This window comes from Hippopotamus amphibius, chromosome 4 (genome assembly GCF_030028045.1).
Source record: "Hippopotamus amphibius kiboko isolate mHipAmp2 chromosome 4, mHipAmp2.hap2, whole genome shotgun sequence".
NCBI classification, from domain to species: Eukaryota; Metazoa; Chordata; class Mammalia; order Artiodactyla; family Hippopotamidae; genus Hippopotamus; species Hippopotamus amphibius.
The window spans coordinates 33,701,655-33,725,365 of NC_080189.1; the positions used below are offsets into that span (position 1 = coordinate 33,701,655).

At 33.4% G+C, this 23,711-nt stretch overlaps 1 protein-coding gene across 1 annotated transcript in view; it reads left to right on the forward strand.

Moving 5' to 3' along the window:
* ASZ1 (ankyrin repeat, SAM and basic leucine zipper domain containing 1) overlaps nucleotides 1-23,711 on the forward strand; it is a 54,134-nt gene that overhangs the window by 24,808 nt on the left and 5,615 nt on the right. Inside the window, exons 5-10 of the mRNA XM_057733661.1 lie at nucleotides 11,926-12,037; nucleotides 12,920-13,054; nucleotides 14,516-14,640; nucleotides 16,064-16,139; nucleotides 17,150-17,206; nucleotides 18,180-18,289. Coding sequence (XP_057589644.1) covers nucleotides 11,926-12,037; nucleotides 12,920-13,054; nucleotides 14,516-14,640; nucleotides 16,064-16,139; nucleotides 17,150-17,206; nucleotides 18,180-18,289 — 615 coding nt within the window. The remainder of the gene's footprint in view (nucleotides 1-11,925; nucleotides 12,038-12,919; nucleotides 13,055-14,515; nucleotides 14,641-16,063; nucleotides 16,140-17,149; nucleotides 17,207-18,179; nucleotides 18,290-23,711) is intronic.

Here is a 23,711-nt window from a genome sequence, read left to right on the forward strand (position 1 = left end):
GTTCTTGGCTGGGATGACTCAGCATTAAAAAAGATATTTGTTTTTTATCTAAATTAGTTTGTAAATTAAACATCTTATTCAGAGTGCCAAGGGAATTGTTTTAACGTGATGAGATGATTCTAAAAATTCTAAAAGAAAAACATGACCAAAAAAAGACCAGGAATTTTCTGAAAAATAGGTTTACGACTTCAAGATGTTAAACTGAACATATGCTAAAGTTTTGCCTTTCCACAGCAAACTTTAGACATCTTTAAAGTTTTAATAAACTTCTATTTGAAACAAGAAAGGGAGTTCTCTCTGGAATGGAGAAGGAGTAGCTCCCTAAAGAAACAACTGGGAACCCTCTCTGTCAGTGCCTAAAAACTTCATTACTGATAGTCCAGGCCAGGTTTGCTGGCTTGAGTTTTCCACACTTGGGGGTCTTTATAGGACAGAAGATGGGTGCATAACCATAAATCACCAAAATCTAGAGAATGTAAGCATCGCAAAACAAGGGCAACAGATCCAACAAAAGAGTGATTTAGACTAGATAAAGTGGAAAAAACAAAAGAATCTAAAAAAGGACTGTATTCCTCTGAGCAATAAAAGAGGGATTTGCCTCCACAAAATAACAAGCAGGAATTATGAAACAAGTAGAGTGACTTATGAAAAAAGAAACTATTATTGAATATTAAACCTAACTATGTGTGAAGAATAGCAGATGGAACTCAGCTGAAGAGCTAATGAGTGGACTGGAAGACAGATGTGAGAGAATCTCCTGGAATATACAACACAAAGAGTTACAAAGGGAAAGGTAAGAGATATGGAGAACCTTGCAAGAAGTTATAACATCTGTCTAATAAGAGTTCCAGAAAGAGAAAATGGAAGATAGACTATATTTGAAGCAATAATGCCCAAGAATGTTCCCAAACTGAACACACAGATCCTTAGGATTGAAAGATCTACCAAGTGCAAAATAAAATTTATACACACAAAGTAATAAAGATATATATCTTAATTTAAAATTAAAATATATAGACAATAAACTTCAAAATGTCAAGAATAAAGGCAAGATTCCTAAAAGTGACCTATAGAAAAGACAATTTATCAAGACAATTCCTATCAAGAAATGACCATCTCACATTAGACTTCTTAGTAACAACTATATGTGGAAGAAGACAAATGGTCTGAGGAATAAACTTTGAACTGTAATTCTATGTTTAGCCATTCTGTCATTCAAGAACGAAGGCAAAATAAAGACATTTGCATATATGCAAGAACTTAAAGTTATAATTTTCAGCATAGGGACAGCTGACAATTGACATTCTGTGTGAGACTGTACTGTGTATGGCAGGATATTTAGCAACCCTCGCCCTCATCCATTAAATGCCAATAGTTCCAGTCATTTTGATAAACTAAAATACCTCCCAAATATTTCATAGAAAAGTGTTCCCAGTCAAGAACTGCTATTCAACTGCCTCTTAAAAATAACATCTAAAAAGTTTGCTACAGAAAGAAAAATAAACCCAGAGGTAATGGGATGCAAGATATAATGTTGAACAAAGAAATTAGTAAACATATTGGTAAATCTAATTATTGGCTTTAAAAAAAAAAAAGACAGTGAGAGAGAGTGTGTGTGTTTGTTTATAAGATGATATTATACTAAATTTCCATGATAAACAAGTTTGGAATTTGGGTGGTTGAGGAGAGAATGAAACAAAATAACAGTAAACTGCTCTCTTCAGATGAGACCAATGTTATTGATTAACTTCAGATTTTGTTAAATGATAAGGTGAAGGGTGTTAGGAAGAAGGTGAAAAGGATTTAAAAGTAAGCATAGTAGTCTCCCCCACCCTGCCATCTGCTGTTTTGCTTTCTGTGGTTTCACTTACCCACAGTCAACTGCAGTCTGAAAATATTAAATGGAAAATTCCAGAAATAAACAATTCATAAGTTTTAAATTGCATGCCATTCTGTGTAATGTTGTTAAATCTCTCGCTGTCCCACCCTGGACATGAATCATCCCTCTGTCCTTTGTACCTACACTGTTATATGCTACCCGCCTGTTAGTATAAGAAATAAACGTAGTATCTATAGGGTTTGGTACTACCCATGTTCAGGCATCCACTGGAGGTTTTGGAACATATACCCTGTTGATAAGGAGGGACTGTTGTTTAGAAGAAAAGAAGGATGACATAAGCTTTCAGATCAAGGGGCGGGGGGTAGGTAGAGGGTGGATAGAATAAACAGAACTTGATTAGTCTAACAGGACTAAAAAGGAGACATAAATGCATACATTTACTGTGGAAGCATGATAAATAAAAAGTGCAAAAATATAATGTCAGAAATAAGTCTAACCATATTAATAAAAAAGAAAACTTAATTGGTAAAGCTCACTGATTAAACTACAGTAACTCACATATGGCTATAACCAAAATCCAATGAAATCACAACTGAAATACAAGAATACATAATGGTTGAAGATAAAATGATAAAAAAAAATGTTCATTTATAAAGTATACCTGGTAGATACCAAGAGAAAAAAAACCTTCTGGGATAATAAATTATTTAAGGGAACAAAGAAGAAGTGTTCATTTTGATAAAAGCAAAAAATTGACAAGATAGTTTTAATATAAATGGCCTTAAATTATATAAAATGAAAATTATAGAACTGAAAAAGAAATGGAAAATCTATAATTATATTTGAAGACTTTAGTATAAACATATTAGACAAAAAGTAAAGATATAGGAGATTCAAATAACACTAAACAAGTGTATCTAATTGATATTTATCTAGAATTCTGACTCTAACATAATTTATACATATAGCTTCTTTTCAAATATACATGGATTGTTTTTAAAATATGTTCTAGGCCACAAAGGAAGCCTTAATAAATGCCTTTTTAAAAAGTGATGTCTTATAGAACACTTTTACTAACCAAAACATAATGAATTTAGAATTTAACAACCAAAAGCCTCCTCAATGCATAAAACTGAGTATTTAAATTATACATTTTAATAACTTCTGGATTAAAGAACTCAAAAGGAAAGTGATAAAACTTAGAATTGAACAACAGTTAAAGCCTTGATATCAAAACCTGTGTGATTCAGACAAAGCAATACTCAAAGGGAACTTAAGAGTTTTAAATTCATTTATTGGCCAGTCAAAACACTGCATAAATAGCATGGTATTACTTATATTTTAAAGTCTTTTTTCTGCACACATGTTTATATATGTAAAATTTGTTCTTTTTGTGTTCTAAGATCTGGAAAGATATCCAACTCTTATCACTGATCATATGTAGTATTCTAAGGGAAAAGTACATATGTGTGAATTAAATAATTTTTTTAAATCAATACGTCTTTTTTTTTTTCTTTTGTCACACCACGCAGCATATGGGATCTTAGTTCCCTGACCAGGGATCGAACCTGCATCCCTTGCATTGGAAGCGTGGAGTCTTAACCACTGGACTGCCAGGGAAGTCCCACAATACGTCTTTTTAAAAAGAAGAGTAATGATATATAATTTGCCTTATATTAAAAATAAGTCACAATAATTAAAAGGTGTGGTATTAGTGGAAAGCTCTCAATTGCTGATCCCTAGAAGTAAAACAGAAAAGAAAATCTAGGACAAAATCCAACAATACATGAAATTATTATATATGATTAATGTGGCATTTCAAACTAGCAAGGAGAAAATGGATCATCGTTTTGGTGCTGGGGCTTCGGATAGCTATATGAAGGAATAAAAAATTCTGGTTTTCCCACAGCCAGTATAATACTCAGTGGTGAAAAGCTGAAAGCCATCTCGCTAAAATCTGGAACAAGACAAGGATGCCCACTCTAACCTCTTCTATTCAACATAGTATTGGAAGTCCTAGTCACAGCAGACAAGAAAAGGAAATAAAAATTACCCAAATTAGAAGAGAAGAGGTAAAATTGTCATTATATGTGGATGACATGACACTAGATATAGAAAACCCTAAAGACACCACACAAAAAACTTCTAGAAGTGATAAACAAATTCAGCAAGGTAGCAGGATACAAGATTTACATACAGAAATCAGTTGCATTTCTTTATACCAGCAATGAAATAACAGAAAGGGAATGTGAAAAAACAGTACCTTTTAAATTGCACCCCCCAAAATAAAATACTTAGGAATAAACCTGAACAAGGAAGTGAAAGACTTATATGCTGAGAATTATAAAACATTAATAAAGGAAACTGAAGATGATTCAAAGAAATGGAAAGATATCCCATGCTCTTGGATTGGAAGAATTAATATTGTTAAAGTGGCCATACTACCCAAAGCAATCTACAGATTTCATGTGATCCCTATCAAATCACCCATGACATTTTTCACAGAACTAAAACAAATAATCCTAAAATTTGTGTGGAACCATAAAAGACCCAGAATTGCCAAAGAAATCCTGAGGAGAAAGAACAAAGCAGGAGGCATAACAACCCCAGACTTCAGAAAATACTGCAAAGCTACAGTAATCAAAACAGTGTAGTATTGGCTCAAAAAACAGACATATGGATCAGTGGAGCAGAATAGAGAGCCCAGAAATAAACCCACATACCTATGGTCAATTAATCTTCAACAAAGGAGGCACGAGTATGTGATGGGGGAAGACAGTCTCTTTAGCAAGCGGTGTTGGAAAAGTTGGACCCCTGAATGTAAATCAGTGAAGTTAGAACACACCCTCACACCATACACAAAAATAAAATGGCTTAAAGACTTAAACATAACACATGACACCATAATGCTCTCAGAAGAGATCATAGGCAAAACCTTCGCTGACATAACTTCTAGCAATATTTCCTTAGGTCAGTCTCCCAAGGCAATAGAAACAGAAACAAAAATAAACTGGACCTAATCAAACTTAAAAGCTTTTGCACAGCAAAGAAAACCATATACAAAATACAAAGACAGTCTACAGAATGGGAGAAAATATTTGCAAATGATGCAGCTGACAAGGGCTTAATTTCCAAAATATACAGCTCATACAACCTAACAACAAAAAAAACAACTCAATTGAAAAATGGGCAGAAGACCTAAGAAGACGTTTCTCCAAGGAATACAGATGGCCAATAGGCACATGAAAAGATGCTCAACATCACTAATCATTGGAGAAATGCAAGTCAAAACTACAATGAGGTTCCACCTCACACTGGTCAGAATGGCCATCATTAAAAAGTCTACAAATAACAAATGCTGGAAAGGATGTGGAGGAAAGGGAACCCTCCTACACGGTTGGTGGGAATGTAAGTTGGTACAGCTACTGTGGAAAACAGTATGGAGTTTCCTCAGAAAACTAAAATCAGAATTACCATATGATCCAGCAGTCCTACTTCTGGACATATATCCAGACAGAACTGTAATTCAAAAAGAGACATGCACCCCTATGTTCATAGCAGCACTATTCACAATAGCCAAGACATGGAAACAACATAAATGTCCATCGACAGATGAATGGATAAAGAAGATGTGGTATATATATGCAGTGGAATAATAGCCATAAAAAGAACGAAATAATGCCATTTGCAGCAACATGGATGCAACTAGAGATTATCATACCTAAGTGAAGTAAGTCAGAAAGACAAAGACAAATACCATATGATACCACTTATATGTGGAATCTAAAATATGGCACAAATGAATTTATCTATGAAACAGAAACAGACTCACAAACATAGAGAATAGACTGGTGGTTACCAAGGGGGAGGGGGCAGGAGAGGGATTAAAAAAAAATGCTGGGTTCCAAGCTCATACCCAAGTAATTTCATATGCCTCGAAATATTTAAGTATTAAAAAATATAAAATCAGCTGCATTATAAAAAAATTACTAGATGAAAATGTGGATCAATATATGTTGGATTGGCAGTGGCCCTCATAAACATGACACAGGACATCTGGGAACTTGTCTACCAGAATATCATTTTTTTCCTCTTTGTTCTCAACTGCAAGCTATGCCTTTCCTGAGCCTTGGGCTGCTGAGGGCTTAAGGGCGCTGGGTGCTGATGAGGACTCAGGCTTTTGTTCCTGTCCCTGTAAAACAGACAAGCTCCTTTCCCCAAGGGTAGGAAATTATCAGGGCTAAAGCCTAGATGGAGAGCAGCTGATCCTACAAAAGTTTTATGTTAGGAGATCTGTGGATCTGGGGTAAAGCTGATCCTGCATGAATGTCTTAGGTTTCCAGACTCTTAAAGACTTGGAGCTAAACAAGTGGGCTGAGTTGTCCATGAGGTTGGGAAAGTTCAGGAAGATAGGAAAGCAGAGAGAATTCTCTAGGTACTTTTGGGGGGAGCTAACAGCCTGCCCTTAAACTACAGACCCACTGCATAAGAAGCTTCTTTGATTTTCAAAATATGTAAGGATTTCTGTCATTAAGAATATTATAACTACTAGACCTGAGTGCTAAAGAGGCAGTAGTAAATAAAAAACTTCCCAGCAGCTAGAGAAAAGATTGACAATTAAAATATTTGCCTAGTACAATAAAATTGCTGACAGAGAAAGGCAAAAACCTGAATTAAAAATTAAGAGCATATAAGGAGATCTAAATGTAGCATGAAGAAAGATCTCTTAGAATTTAGAATATGTAGTTTTTTATTTCAAAATTCAGGAAAGAAAAAGGAACATGGAAGATGGGTAATAATAAACACACTGTAGAAAAAAGAAATTGTTCCTAAGCTGAAAAACTCTATCAAGACTGAATATCAAAAAAAAAAAAAGACTGCTTTTTGGAAAAGTTCCTGAGCTTTAGTTCGGACTGACGAGGGGGAAAAAAAAAAAAGACACTCCTAGGCATACATTCTGGTTAAAATGTGTAAACTCTTAAAAACAAAGAGGAAATTTTTACAAGTTCCAGGCATAAAGAATCCTTTGTTTTTAACAAAGGAAAGTAAAAAGATTAGAGTGGCAACAGACTTCTCACGTGCACAGCTGAAACTAGAAAAGAGTGAAATTACATTTTCACTTAGACAAAGCCTGCAACCTAAAGATCTTATTCTCAACCAAGTTATGCCTGTCAGGGTGAAAGAAAGATGGTCAAAGATATGCAAGAACTCAGAAAATACATTACGCAAACACTTCAGCTGAGAAAAATACCTGAGAAAAGACTAATCAAACTAAAAAGAACTAGAGACGTCATGAAGGCAGAGAATGAAGAGAAAGCAGTGAAGAGGGATGAACTTTGATAAATGTGTATTTAATGGATTATGTTAGACTGGGAATGTGAAATATGAGTGCTAAATAAGGATTCTGGAAACGGACAAGACAAAATGCAAGTAAAATTCTAATAAATAGTAAATTTTGCCAACAAAATCTAAGAGCTATAGTTTGCAGAGATTTGGGGGGCACCTAAGAGTAGAAGGGGAACTAAGAGTATTCAAAAGGTCTTATCCTATTTGAGTATAAATAGGGAGAATGTGGCATGGTGGAGGAGGAAACCATAGTCTCATTAGGAGAAACAGGTCTTATCTTGCTTACCTATATGTGTTTTACTAATAGCAGAGAAACAGGGTACTGTTTAATGGCATTTTTTAAAAAAAGGAAAAGCAGGGTCATCACATTTTCAGGGGGGGGGAATGTAATGAACAGCAGTTTTGTTGCACCAGCAAAAACAAAAGAGAAGAAATATTGTCAACTGTATCAGTCATTATGCTAAATGAGAATGGACTGAATTTTTAGATACTGGCTTAAAAAACAAAAGACAGCTAAATGCTATTATAAGAAAATTTGAAAAAGGGGTTATGAAAGATCCCTTTCATAAAGGTAAACGCATAGAAATTAGGATTAATAATATCAGATATTACTAATATTAAATGCAATATACAGAATAAAGAACTCTGTACTATGATAAAAGGCAAAATCAATGAAATTATAACAAGCACAAACCTGTACACACTAGACTACATGGCTGCTAAATCCATAAATTGAAGCCTGTTAAAATTCAAGAAGTAGATCAAAATACAATTACAGCAGGAAATCTCAACGTTACCTCTCATTAGGCAAATCTAATATATGTTTAAATAAGTAAGGATATAGATTCACTGACTAACATAGTCAATAGACATGTGATGATGTAATAGATGAGGAGAAAACCCTGCCCGTATTAAATGTAAGCATGACACAAAACTTAGAGGCACACCATTATACTAGTCACTGCATGGTTCGGGGGGAGTGGATATAGAGACAGGCTAGGATCGTTATCCTCGAAGAACTGATAGTCTGGTTGAGAAAACAGATGAATTGAACAAGTACATTTTGGCCTAAAAGGTGAACTGATGAAAATAAGCAGAGTGCTGTGAGACCATAGAGGAGAGGGGGACTGCTATCTAAGATGAGGTGGGGCATCAGAAAATTGGGGGGCATGCTGGCTTCTAAAAGGTAGATTAGGAATACATTGTTGAAAAGTGAAAAGACATTTCAATGAGCAAGTGCTCTGAAAATAGGTACATCCAGAGGAGAGAAATGAATTCATACCTGCAGATACGACTGAAGTCTCTTAATAGGATGGAGTAGGATTGCATGTGCTAAAATGGTAGAGAGGTAAACAGAGGACTTATCATGAAGATTCTCATAGGTGTACCCTTGAAAACTTTAAACAGTGAATTGATTTGATGAGATTTACAAACGAGGAGTAAAGACTACAGACAAGGAAGCCAGTTATGATGCTGTTGCATGCAGTAATCCATGTAAGAAGTGATGAGGACTTGAACACAGTTAAGAAAGAGGAGAATGGAAAGTACAAATGATGGGAAGGAGGTAAAACTGGCAGGAATGCTGGCTTAGATATGAAGGCACGAGGAGTCATGGATAAATTCCAGGTTTCTGGGTTGGGCCATGCTTGGACTGTGATGCTGTTCATAGAGATAGGTAATAACAGAGAGTACTGTGTGTTGGAGGGAAGATGGTGACTTAAGATTTGGGTATATGTTGATTTTGAATTTTTTGGGGTGCCCAGGTTAAAAATGACAGATATGATATGGAGCTCAGGATCAAAGCCTAGGCTAGAGATACAGATTCAGTGCCCATCAGTGTGTTAATAGTCATGAGAATAGGTGAGATAATACAGCTATGGTGTTTATGTAGTGAAAAGGGAAGAGCATTGAGGTTAGAAGCCTCTGAAATGTATACCTTAAGTGCTAGAAAAATAATAGGAGTCCAAGTAACTGCTGACCTTTGCCAAAGCAGTTCTGTGTTAGAAGGAGCAGGCAGAACAAAATTGCAGTGATTTAAAGAGAGAAATGAGAATTCTTTATATTTGTGAAGGGGAAACTGAGACGAAGCGAGAGAGTAGCACAGACATATATATACTACCAACTGTAAAATAGTCAGTGGGAAGTTGTTGTATAACAAAGGGAGTCCAACTCGAGGATGGAAGATGCCTTAGAGGACTGGGGTGGGGAGGGTGGGGGGGACGCGAGGGGGGGGGAGTCAAGGAAGGGAGGGAATACGGGGATATGTGTATAAAAACAGATTATTGAACCTGGTGTACCCCCCCCAAAAAAAAGAAGAATTCTTTATATTAAATCTCAGAAAATAAATAAGATGGAAATTAATATTAAAAGTAGTCAGAAAAAAAAATAGTCAGTAGCACAAATAGTTACCATGTCACTTGAGTAAACCAGTTATTTTAAAGTTTTATAACTTCCCTGAAGAGTTTATAAGATTGTTTATAAGTTCATTAGAGTTTGTAAGATTGACAAGTAGATTTAGATTTCATTAATCTGTAACAGGCAGGAAACAACAGATATTATAAGTTTCTGTAGATATAAAACCACTGGAAGAATTGTTCTCTTCCCTGTCAGAATTGTCATGCAACATTAACATTGATGGTTTTAATAATTTTTAGAAGCTGAGTAATACAGCTTCTAGGTAATCTAGACTGTTATAGGAGTTTGCTATTCCATTCAGTAATTTCAACTTTTCTTAGAAGTTAGAAACCAACGCAGCATTTTTTTATAACACATTTTTCATTAGTGATCTAAAACTTCTTAGTCAGCAAACTATACTAGTCTAGTAATTTTATTATCTAGGATGAAATAAGCATCTGTAAGAAGCCATTTTATGTTCATGTGAATTTACAGACTGAAAATTATATCCCTGGTGGTTTCCGAAATTCTAAGAGAAATTGATACTCAGAAGAACCTCAATTTTCAGTACAATTTCAGAACAGATTTCAGTACAGATTTAGAAGATCTCACTTATAATTTTCAGTAATAAGTTTCCAGCAAATGGGACACTCACACTTTCATGTTACCTTCTCTGAATAAGATGGAGTGTACAATATGAAGGTCTAGGGAAAGGTCAGGGGAACAGCACTTGCACAGTCTCTGAAAAGGGAAGAAATTGGCATTTTCAAAAAGAGTAAACTGTAAGTGGCCAGAGTAGAAGCATGGAGAGCAGTTATAAGGCAACTGCAAAAATATAAATCAGAGAAATATAATGATGGCTTGGACTGCTTACAGTGGCTAACAAGGTGGTGAGAAGTGGTTAGATTCAAAATATGATATGAAAATAGAGCCAGTAGGACCTTCTGATGACTTATATATGGAATGGTGGAGAAAAGTCATGAATGATGCTCAGTCTTAGGCCTGAGTTACTTGGTTAATGGAAGCTTTGTGAAATAGGGAAGCTTGGAAAGAACAGATTTGAGCTGTTGTGGGGGATTTGGGGTGGAGGGGAAGCATTGAGAAGTCTGATTTAGATTTAGGAAAGAATTTGAATGATCAGTTGACTCAGAGAGTTTTGTTCTATTGTATATATGTTCCCTGTTTGCTTAGGCTATCCAGAAATTAACTCTTCACTTTGTGAAGATTGTCTAATAAGCCACTATGTAGGAGGTATTCAAGGTAGAAGAGGCAATGCTTGACAGCTACCTTACCATATAATTTCAAATAAAAGATTGAAATTGTAATATACTAGGAAGTAGAAGGAACACATAGAAGGAACATATAAATGTGTGAAACTTTCTGTGCTAAAGACATTGGTGTGAAATGACCAGATTCAGGATATACCTATGTTAACACATCTTACAGAGAAATATTCTGTTTATATTTAATATATGTAATGTGGGTAATTAAGACAAAGTAACTTAATGAGGTCAAAGCAGAGAATTCTGAAATTACTTAATTTGTTGTTCTCTTGTAAAGGACTGTGTATAAACCAGATATTTGAGGTGAGTCAGGAAGATTGAGCCCAGAATCGCAGAACTCCTTTAAAATAGACCATGATACTAAGAAATGACAGAACCTTTCTGGTATCCTTTGTAATTAGGTCCAGGAGCTGACTAACTTCCAGGAGTAGAGGGGTTGAATCTCTAATTTTGGGAAATGATACGCTAGAGGAAACCACTATGATCTCCCAGAACATAATCTCAGAGAGTCTGGCTAAACTATTGGACTGATGTCTTTCTTGATTAAAGTACACCTCCAAGTCAGAGTAAAATTCTTTCAGTCCTAAAGTAGAATCATAATAGAACACATTAAGAAATAAGAGTTTTAAACATATTTTTACTAAATAAAATGTAATTAGCATTTAGTATGAGCAATTTGAGAGGATGGGGGGCTTGTTTGTGTCATTCATCACTATTTTCCCAGCATAAGCATAGTGAGGTACCCATTGATATTTTTCTATGTGAATATGTAAATTAATGAAACCTCATATTAGAAAGTATGGCTTATTTTGTGATTTTTTAAAAACGCATTTCTTCACTAGAGGGTGCTGTGTAAGCATTCAATACTTTTAAGAGTGTAATCTTCATATTTATTTATTTGCTGGGAAATTGGATTTTTAGATCCCCTAATTATGAAAAAACTTTCATGTTTCTTTACTCTCAAAACAATACTGATGGTATTGTGTATGGTAAAGTTCATGGGTTTGAAAAACTGTTAAGGGCAGCATTGGCACAATTGTTTCTTTTCTTCCTTATCTTTAGGAGACTCATGACTCCAATCATGTATGCTGCACGGAACGGTCACCCTCAGGTTACTGCTCTCCTTGTTGCTCATGGAGCGGAAGTTAATACCCAGGATGAGAATGGCTATACTGTGAGAAATGATTGTACAGAGTTCCTATTTTTTTTTTAATTTATTTATTTATTGGATTTTTTTTTTTCATTGGCTGTGTTGGGTCTTCGTTGCTGCACATGGGCTTTCTCTAGTTGCTGCAGGCGGGGACTACTCTTCATTGTGGTGTGTGGGCTCCTCATTGCGGTGGCTTCTCTTGTGGAGCACGGGCTCTAGGTGTGTGGGCTTCAGTAGTTGTGGCACATGGGCTCAATAGTTGTGGCACACAGGCTTAGTTGCTCTGCAGCATGTGGTATCTTCCTGGGTCAGGGCTTGAACCCATGTCTCCTGCATTGCCAGGCGGATTCTTAACCACTGCACCACCTAGGAAGTCCCTACAGCCTTCCTTTTTATTTCTAGGACATTGATATCTTATTATCAGTAGTCCACAAGGAAGGTTTTAAGAAGTAAAAATCACAGAAGGGCTGGAATGTAATTGCTGTTCAGTGAAAAAAAGCAACAGCTTAAATGGGAAAAAAGAAATTATCTGCCTCTCTTGGTTCTCACCCTTGACACAAGAAACTGTAACATACAAAAAAAGCCTGGATTCTAGAATACAAGTAAAATTCTTTTTTATAGAAAATAGTTCTGTGATTGGCAGATAAATCATTTTATTCTATAACATCACTTGACTGTGTAAAACATTATTTGGTTTTACAAAATCAGTAAACACTGGCAGTCTGCTTTGCAATTACAACTTTGGAAATATGTTTACATTATATTGTGAAATGATGAGATTGCATCATTCCATTAATTAACCATGTTCACTTTTTTATTGTGCCATAAATACTGTTGGAAAGTATTCCTCTCTGTGTCATATGTACTCCCTCTCTTTAAACAGTCTTCTTTTCCCCCCACTTACAGGCTTTAACATGGGCAGCACGTCAGGGTCATAAAAATGTTGTTTTGAAGTTGCTTGAACTTGGAGCTAATAAAATGATACAAACCAAAGATGGAAAGACACCAAGCGAGATTGCAAAAAGAAATAAACATCTAGAGGTATCCTGTTATTAAACTAATTTTTCTTAGTCTACATTATTATTTGTAAAACTTTTGTATTGTTTTGTTAGAACTCACTACTGTAATAATAGTATATCTGGCTATTATTTAATGTTTCAACGTGTAATTTTCTTCCAGCCAGGTAACAAAAGCTTTATTTTACTAGAGTATTTATCTTGTACTAAATAAAAGGCATTTATAATGTGGTAATTTTAAAACTATATAAAAGGATAATAAAGTCTTATCTGGCCCTAGAAATAAAATTGTAATAGACTATTTATTTAAACATTTCCAACTGGTTCAGATTTTCAAAAATTAATTAGTGTATTGACATAGCTAGTAAATTTTTCAAAATTTGCACATGTAATTAAACTGTTGTTTTTAAATTTTAATTAATACATATTAGACAATTTAAAAATTAAATCCCTTAAGCTACATTTACTTCTATACATCTGACAAGGTATATAATAAAGTGATAACATGCTTGGGTATGTGATTTACTGTCATTTGGATGTTAAAATCAATAATAAATATTTGTGGGGGGACTCGGGGGGGAGTCAAGGAAGGGAGGGAATACGGGGATATGTGTATAAAAACAGATGATTGAACTTGGTGTACCCCCAACAAAATAATAAAAAAAAAAAGGTTCAAAAAAAAAAAAAACAAAAAATAATAATAATAAATATTTGCCATACATTAAATTATTTTATCGATTTAAACTTTTGGTCTGAATACTAAAGCTTTTGGCCAAAGGTCTGTAATTTCTAAGCAAGGATCAAATATAGTACAACTTAAATCTAAGTTATATAGTTTAAGATCTAAAACTGAGTTTCTGAATTTGAAAACTTGTGACATTCCAAAGGTTCCATCATATAATAATCAGACCATGCCATTTTTATTGTATGTAAAATAACTTCCTCTATTTTTAAGCAGCCTATAAACATGCCTATCATTTTATAACTCAAATCTACATTTCCAAAATTATTCTAGCGTAAATGCGAATCACTGAAGCCCTGTGAAACTTTAAAAAGAAATTTACAGTTTTTCTCTTAAGCTTTGGAAATTTGAAAACCTGTAATTAATATACTGCATCATTAAATTTAGGGTAGATGACACAATTTGACATACTAAGAAGTTGACAACATCAAAGATTATTTTGAGTCATAGATTGTTTCTTGAAGTGAGATCTGATTTTGTATCTTGGCTGATTAACCTTGGCTTACTAAAAAGAACAGAAGCTTTAAAACTAAGGAATTTCATGTCTTTAAGGTGTACGATTGAGATTTGTGTACCTTAGTTGTGCTTCTTACATCCTCTCTATTTAATAATATATTTGAAATACTACATTAGTACTTAGTCTTTCTGATTCATTTACCAAAATGGAATTTTTAGTTTTGTTTTATATCTTGTTGAAAATATTAATTACTATCTTGCTTTAATTTTTACTATAACTTTTTTCAGATCTTCAGCTTTCTTTCCTTGACTTTAAATCCTTTGGAAGGAAAGCTTCAACAACTAACTAAAGAAGAGACTATTTGTAAACTATTGAGAACAGATTCTGATAAAGAAAAAGATCACATATTTAGGTAACGTAGCATGTTTTTGTTCAGCACAATACCTATAAATGAGTAAAAACTGTGCATGTTTTTATTGCTTATAGTAGATGTGATGACATTTAAAATATATATTTTAAACTTTTACAAGTATTTTAAAATATTACTTAGAAATATCTGAATTTTAAATGCTTTGTTCTCCAGAATTTTAGAAAAATTTTATATACATGCACTAAAAATAATGAGAATAATTTTTACTTTAAATAAAATATCAACAATACAATTTATTTCTAAAAAGTTCTAAGATTATATTTTTGTTAGTGTTCAAACTAGATTGCATCTTGCTTTCTAATTCTTTATAGCAGATTTCTGATTTTATAAGCTAAAAATAAAAATAGATTTTTTTCCCCTGAACACAGTTGTTCAGTATATGGCCACAACATTATTCTCTACTTTCCTATGTTCAAAATTGTTAGTAAATTTTTACTTCCTGCAGTTAAAGAGATTTTCACATACAGAGCTCTCACAAGGAATACAGTTGACCCTTGAACAATTCTGGGGGTTAGAGGCACCAACCTTCCCCTTGGAAAATCTGTATCCAAGATTCCTCCATATCTGCAGTTCCGTATCTGTGGATTCAACTAACTGCGATTGTGTAGTACTATAGTATTTACTATTGAAAAAAATCCATGTGTAAGTGGACCTGCACAGTTAAGACCATGTTGTTCAAGGGTCAATTGTATACATATTGGCAAATGTTTTCCTTCTTAGGAAAAATAAGCTTCAGTTTACTATCACCATTTTCCCTGTTTACTTAAATTTTCATTCGAGAAATCTTTCTTATTCCTTTGTATAACGTAGGTCTAGTGGGTAAATTTGCAGATGTAGGTATACCTCGGAGATACTGGTGTTCGGTTCCAGACCACCACAGTAAAGCAAATATCACAATAAAGTGAGTTACACAAATTTTAAAGTTATGTTTACACTACAGTGTAGTCTATTAAGTGTGCAATAGCATTCTGTCTACAAAAACAATGTAGATATATTAATTAAAAAATACTTTATTACTAAAAAATGGTAACCATCATCTGAGCCTTCAGCAAGTTGTAATAGCAACATCAAAGATCACCATAACAAATATAATAACGAGAAAGTTTGAAATATTTCAAGAATTACCAAAGTGTGACACAGAGACACAAAGCGAGCAAATGCCGTTGGAGAAATGGCACCAATAGACTTGGTTGACACAAGGTTGCCACAGACCTTCAATTTGTTAAAAACACAATGTCTGCAAATAAAGCAATAAAGCAAAGCACAATAAAACGAGGTATACCTGTATATTCTACATAGACTCATTCTTTCTCATTCTTATTCTCTCTCTGCATTATAAATATATATTTATTATTTGTGCACTTATAATCTGTTCTGAAATTGACATTGCTATAAATATGTATAGCTCATGTACAGCATTTGGAGATCTGGAAGTATTTTTACATGGTCTTGGACTTGAACATATGACAGATTTATTGAAGGTAAGATTTTGTGTAAGCTGCAGTGAGTTATGTATGCATGTTTACTTGCTGGTTAACATAACATTAAATATTAATTCATAAGCATGCTTATGAAAGAGTGACAGATGCCCCTTTCTCTAGAATTTGTAGTATTGATACATCCCATTTTAAACTTACAAGCATTTTGAAAATTTGTTATTATAGAAATTTACATAAATTAGAATCTGGCTTTTACCTGGTGCCCAGAGCTTCACAGAGCTCCTTGTACATCTAAGGAGTGTGTTTTTGCAGTTGCTGATCTTCCTGTATAGAATGTTAGGAGAAGCATGATTTTAAACGAAACAAATATCAGATTCTTGCTCTAATGATTATTAACTGAAACATGTAATGTAAATCTCCTTGTTTTTTTTCATAAGGATGGTAATACCTAGTGTAGGAGTGTCATAAATATTAAATTAGATCATATGCCAAGTACTGTTGTAGGTATTTTAGTCATGTATTATGGGATTTGAGTAGATGACAGTTAACTGCCATTTATCTGACACTGCAGCAGTAAAGCACTGTTTAAGACAGGCTCTCCTTTGGAATATGCACATTTGTTTAGGTAGTTTAGAATTGGGTTTCATTGTACAGTCTTGAAACTTCCTATTTGAGAAATATTTAGTAAAACTAAATGTTATTGATTGTTTAATATTGTACAATAATAAATTTTAAATATTCATAAGACATAATTTCTGTCAAATTTTATAGAGCTGCTTTCTTTTTATGTAAGCAAATATAAGTTGTAATAATTTTTTTGAATCTGGAAAATTGGCTGTGTGTATACTTTTTTAGGTAATTATACATATTATTATACTTATTACTATCTACCCAGTAATATAGTTGTGCACCTTTCATATCCTGTCTCCTCTAGAAAGTTGAAAGTTGTTTAGGAGGGTAGCTTATAACTGACTAACTTATATGTACACTTGCCTACTTCCCCTTCTACTATTTCATTGATATTGAAAAGTGGCAGTTTTTCTTTTCTACAGGAAAGGGATATAACATTAAGACACCTTTTGACCATGAGGAAAGATGAGTTTACAAAGGTTAGTATCAATTTCAAAAACTCCAGACATTATCTTTCATATTTTTAATATTTTGGATCCTTTTATTTTCTGTTTTAAAAATCCTACAGCTATAGACTGTGAGTGATTTTTTGCTAGGTTCCTCATTAGATATGATTATGGATAACCATATCTAAAATCTTCCATTACACTATTAGGTTACCTTAAGAATAAAGACTTAGAGTTGGTTTTCTTTCCCCTTCATATTAGTTATGACATCTCAACTAAAACTGGTGGTTTATTTCTAAATATGAAATAGATTTGTAAAACAGTATAAAACAGGTTATTTAGAAATAAGAGGTTTTTTTTGGTACATGTGGGTATAAACGTGTTGTTCAAATATTGCCTTTTGCTAGGTTCTCAAAATGATCAAGACTTGTTATTTTGCCATTGAGTATTATTAAGTAACAATTTGAAAATAGCTGTGGGAAATATCAGAGATACCTTAATAAGTAGGATACATAAAAAGGAATGATCTTCCTGCATGAACATGTTGGAAACTTGAAATGTTGCATGTCACTGAAAATCAAACCATACTACTTAGCTAAATCCAGGGTAGAAAATTTAGTTAATCCTAAAGGTAGAACACAGACAAAAAAATACTTAATTCTCACTTAATCAGTGATAACATTTTAAATAACATTTTGAAGGAAAAATTGTTTTACTCTAGTTTTCTGGAATGATTATATATTAAAATCTAGTAATTTGTTTTTAGAATCCATCACAATTGTTATATAGTGCAAAAAATTGACTATAGTCACTATATATCTAAATATTTTAATGATGTAACCTTGTCAGTCCAGTTACAAGCAAACTTGTATATTTTTCAGTATGGTTTTTTCTAAAATGGATCTGTTTTTTCAAGATGTGAATTAACCAAGTAGAAAACTTCAGTAATTTTGAATATTATTCAAGTATGACTACCTTATTGCACCTTAAAATCATTTCTACTTAGAATGGAATTGCCAGTAGAGATCAGCAGAAAATTATGGCTGCTCTTAAAGAACTAGAGGTAGAAGAGATAAAATTTGGAGAATTACCTGAAGTGACAAAGTTGGAAATCAGGTAAAATTAACTAATTGGTTTACATTAATACTGTTTAGAACGAACTTTCTTTTTTAGTTTAATTTTGGTAATGTCTGAGTTATTTCACTTGATACCATCCTTTTCCAAGGGATATGGATAATCCATTCTGCAATACTCTGTGTTCTGAAATAGAAAATACTTTAAAAAGTCAGTTTTTACCAAGAAGCAAAACAATGCATCTTCTTAATTCACATAGAAACATTGTTTTATTTTTTCATTGCATTTTGTTAAATGAGCTACTTAAAAGATCCCATGCTTTTCACAGTGTAGCTCTTACTCTCTTTAAATCATTTAAGTGTCACATTGAAGATTCAAAGGATAATATTTTTGATTAGGGCAATAAAAAAGCATTTCTCATGTAGCTCAGCTCTATTTTCAGCCTTATTCTTTATGAAATTATGTTATCAATATATAAAGCTCATTTTCAATATTATAAACTCATCAAGCACTGATTATTAGTAATATTAGTAATCTAAAATTTATTTTGAAAATGATGGTATTTGATTTTTTAAACATATTGTGGGACAGTAAATGATTTTTTTAAGCTTTTTATTTGAAGTAATTATAGATTCACCAGAAATTGCAGAGACATACAGAAAGGTTCTATGCACCCTTCACCCAGTCTCACCCAGTGTTAATGTCTTGCATAACTATAGTACAATATTAAAACCAGAAAACTGACATTGGTACAATTTATATAGCTTATTTGTATTTCATCAGTTATACATGTATTCATTTTTGTGTGTGTATATAGCTCTATGCAATTTTATCATGTGTGTAGCTTCACGTAACCACTGCCACAATCAATATACTTAACATACCATCATCACAAGGCTACCTCAGAGTACCCCTTCATAGCTCCCACCACCTCTCCCCCATCCCTAAAACTTCTAGCAATCAATAATTTGTTATCCATCTTTATCATGATGTTATTTCATGAATTTTACATAAATGCAATCATACAGTATGTATCTTTGATTGGCTTCTTTAATCAGCCTAATTTCCTTGAGTTTCATCCAAGTTATCTTCTATAAAATATAATACTTACAAGTGCAGTAGTATCATCACTAGTGTAGCCTGCCTAAAACTAACATTGCAATTATGAGAAACATTAATTAAACACAGGAATAATAAGTTTCCACCCATTTTAGAATTTAGAGAAGTCTTCTAGGGGATAATTTAGATGATCCAGATTTCTTTTAAAATGTTATTGCAAAATTATTTCTCTTTCTTTAACTATATCTCTTTATAACAAAATGATCTGTATTCAAAATAATGGCTCATCATTGTTTCACAATGGCTTTACATCGCTTAAATATTTAAGTACATTGTAAAGGATTTAAGTTGTGAGGACTTAAATCAGCAAACTCTGAAAATCTTTGTCCATTTTCTTTACTTTTTTAATTTATTGCTTCTATGAAGGAATATTCTGAGTTCTACATGACTGAGTTGCAAATTAAATTTTTTAATATAACTTATTTGTATGATGTCAGTTGCCTCTATGAATTTTCATTGTGAAATTTAATAGACTTAAAGAATAAATGTACAGAATCCTGAATGGTTCACCTATTAAAACTGCTGAATTTTTTAAAAAATAAAACCAGCAGACATATATTTCAGGAATTTGACCTTGTTATTAAATCACAGACTTTGTTTACATGCTGTTATGGAAAAGGTTTTACTTCCCATTTGTTCAAAGTCATTCTTTAAAGAAGAAATTAGTCATTAAGTCATAAGAAAACTAACAGCAGGAAAAGTTGAACTGATTGATTATAATCTTCTGGTAATGTGACTTCAGCAATTTAGCTACTGATTTATTTTAAGATACTTTTCTTCTATGTATTCAATTTTATAAAATAGTCTGTTACAGGAACACACATGCACAGTACATTTACTTTTTTCTGCAGTTAGCTTTAGTATGTTTTCAGAATTAGAGAATGAAATTTAAAAATACAGCCATTTCATTACTACTTTGAGATATTTTGAACAGAAATATTGTTTCACCCATGTCTTGACATTTTCAGCAGTTTCTGCCCAGACCTTTTCTGAGTCTCTCTAAAATCTACTTAAATATATCAAAGGCATCTCAAAATTATGTCTCCTTAGGAAATGACTTCTTCTCCAAAAAAATCTGTACAGATGCAAATTTTCACATAAAAATACATTATTCACATCTACTATTTATAAATATTCTAAACTTGGAAACTAAATATTTAACTTCAGGTAAATGGTTGGATTACATTACATCAATATAATTATTTTCTTCTGTCATTTAAATTATTTTTAAGACTTATTCTCATGGGAAAATACTCATAAAATATAAAAGGCAAATATAAAATGGAGTGTGAGATATAATGCCAGTTATATATATGCATATGAAAAATACTAGAAGAACATGTGTACTATAAGAAAATATTCTGGAAGAAAATAGTACCAGTCATTATTTTTGGGTGATAAAAGTATTGGTAATTTTAATTTTTCCAGATAGTCTACAGTGAGTACATATTACCTCTTTTTGGAGTACCTTTATTTAAAATATAAATTTTATCCTAATACTTAACTTCACATTTTTAAAATATGGCCTGTTGTTTCAGTCAACTTACACGCTGTTGTGCTGATGTAACAAATAACTTCTAAATCTAGATGACTTACAGTAACAAAGTTTATTTCTTGATCACCTATATCATGGGTCAGCTGCAGTGAATCTCCTCCTTATTATTCTGAAAACAGGCTGGAGAAACAGCCCCCCCCCCCCCCCCCCCCCCCGCCCCAGATATGCTGCTCTTGTCGCAAAGACAGAAGAGGTGGTGGAACCAGTCAGTGGCTCTTAAAGCATCTGTTCAAAAGTTACACAGTAACTTCCAGTTACATTTTGTCAAAGCAAGTCATATGGCCAAGCCTCGTGTCCTTGGGGGCATGAAGTGTAATCTTCTGGCAGAGAGAGGCCTGGCAGTATTTGACTCAGTAGAAAGGACATGACAATGTGATCAAATAATATAGTCTACCATACCTATGCCATATCTGCTTATTTTGAATTCTTTAAATGAGTACAAAATTATCAGGGCTGCCATGTAAAGGTGTGTAGGTGGTACAGCTCTGGGGTGGGGGGTGGGCAGCCATTCACACAGTGTGTGATGAAAGGCACACTCCTGAGATGTGTTATAACTTGCCTGTCTGTATTCAGTGGCCCTGAAAATTTTACATCACAAGAAAGGTATATATTTTCCTTTTATTCATTAAGACTGTGTAATTTTGTTAATAACAGTATTTGCTTATTCGAACTGAGTTGTTAACTTAGCCTTCCTTGAGAATAAGAGCTTATAAGTTTATGTTTCACATATATGTGTGAATTGCCTATCTAGAATAATACACCTATCATTTTGAATGACAGTTCTCAATGGATCTTAATTTCCTTAAGAATCATTACATAAAAAAATATGGGGCATTAATGAATTACTCATCAAGTAGTTATTCTTTCATTGATAATAAATAAAATTTGAGTAAAGAGCACTAAAATCTAGATTTTAGGTATATCATATAAATACTACATGGAAACAGAAAAGGTAATACAAGTAATGAATGCTGTTGTTTCGACAGAAATATGTTCAAGTTCTCTTCTTTCTAAAGCAAAGAGCAGAAAGAAAATGGAATAAAGAAGAATTATATTTATTTGGAAATGTCTTTATAAATACAACTTCTGCTAAATAGAATAAGAGCTTATCTAAATTTTTTATTTCAATTTGCTTTTATAAAGCAGTCATCAGGTAGTTTTCATAGCTGGTGACTTGGTTATAGATATGATATTCATAAAGTTTACAGTCTTTATTTTGTATAAACTGCTTATTTTTCAACCTAATAGCTAAGAAAAAAAGACTTCTTTTAAATTAAAATACTATATAAAAGTCATGTCTTAGAGAAAAGTTTGCTATTAAGTTTCATTAGGGGTTGACCTTGCTTGCCTTTTATAACCTTTCCTCCCAGGAACAGCATGAAAGAAACTTTGTACAGTGTATAGTCAAAACTTCTACATATAAGATTTTAATTTGGACTCAGAAGTACCTTTTGGTCCCATTGTATGAGTTTTTATGTGAATTTTTATTATAGACACTGCTAAATAACTCTCCAGAAAGGTCATCTGACAAATTTGTCAACTCTCGATATTAATGATCTACCTAATTTTTATCATTCCACTAGAATATAACATCTTATTTTTATTGTAATCCCATGTTTATTATCCATTTAAATTTTCTTTTTTTCTTTTTCTCTAAGTTACCTGTTCTTATCCTTGGTCCACTTTTCTATTAGGCTGTGTTAGTTTCTTTGTAGCTTTCACAATAAATTGACTTCTGTCTTTGAAACTAATCTAGTCATGGATGTCTCTTCATTGTCAGAATCAGTGAACTAATCCTATTTATTTAACATGCTTGACTTTTTTCCTCCATCTTGAATCTATTCCCTTCATTACCTTTCATAACAGACCTTAACTCCTAATTTTATTTTTCTCTGGCTACTTTGATAGCTTTTTTCCTTCTACCCCTATCAGCTCTCCCCTCTTCACAATATGTATCTTTTTTCTTTGTGGTCTTCCCCATGACCATTGTTTTGATTTCTATTGCTGACCAAATCATAGACACTTCTAATACTTCTGTAGTTTGTGCCTATATTCACAACTGAAGGAAAGACTGAAATTCTGTTAGAGGTTAGTGAAAATAAAGATGTAATTTTTTCCCCATGTAAGTTCACCACCTCCCTGAATTCTGTGTAGCTTCCTGAGTTTGTGGACCCCAGGATAAGTACCTACAAGACTGACATTTTCAGAGACTTCCCTGGTGGTCCAGTGGTTAAGGCTCCCCACTCCCAGTTCAGAGGGCATGGGTTCGATCCCTGGTCAGGGAACTAGATAATGCATGTCACAACTAAGAGCCCATATGCCACACCTAAAGATTCCACATGCTGCAATTAAGACCTGGCGCAGCCAAATAAATATTAAAAAAAGACTGACATTTTCTACTACTTCCTGGTCACTGCCACTTACACATCTGATATCATTACCATCATCATCATTATAAAGTTTGTTTGAATGCCATCTATGAAATAGACAAAATGCTACGTGCTTTTCATACATTATCTCCTTCGGTCCTCCCAACAGTCCTGTTATCTCAGTTCCAGAGATATGGAAATATTTGGCTGAAGATTAGGTTTGCCCAACATCCTAAAGCTGTGGAAGCTGAATTCAAACTCTGGTCCTCCTGATGCTAGATTCTGTGTTCTTAGTTATTATGCCATATTGCTTTCTCTTACCCCATTTCTTTCTGCACCACTTACCCCAAATTCACTTCCCTGCTTGGTAATGCCACTACAGTCTTCCACTGAAACCAATTTAGAATCGCCCTAGACCTTT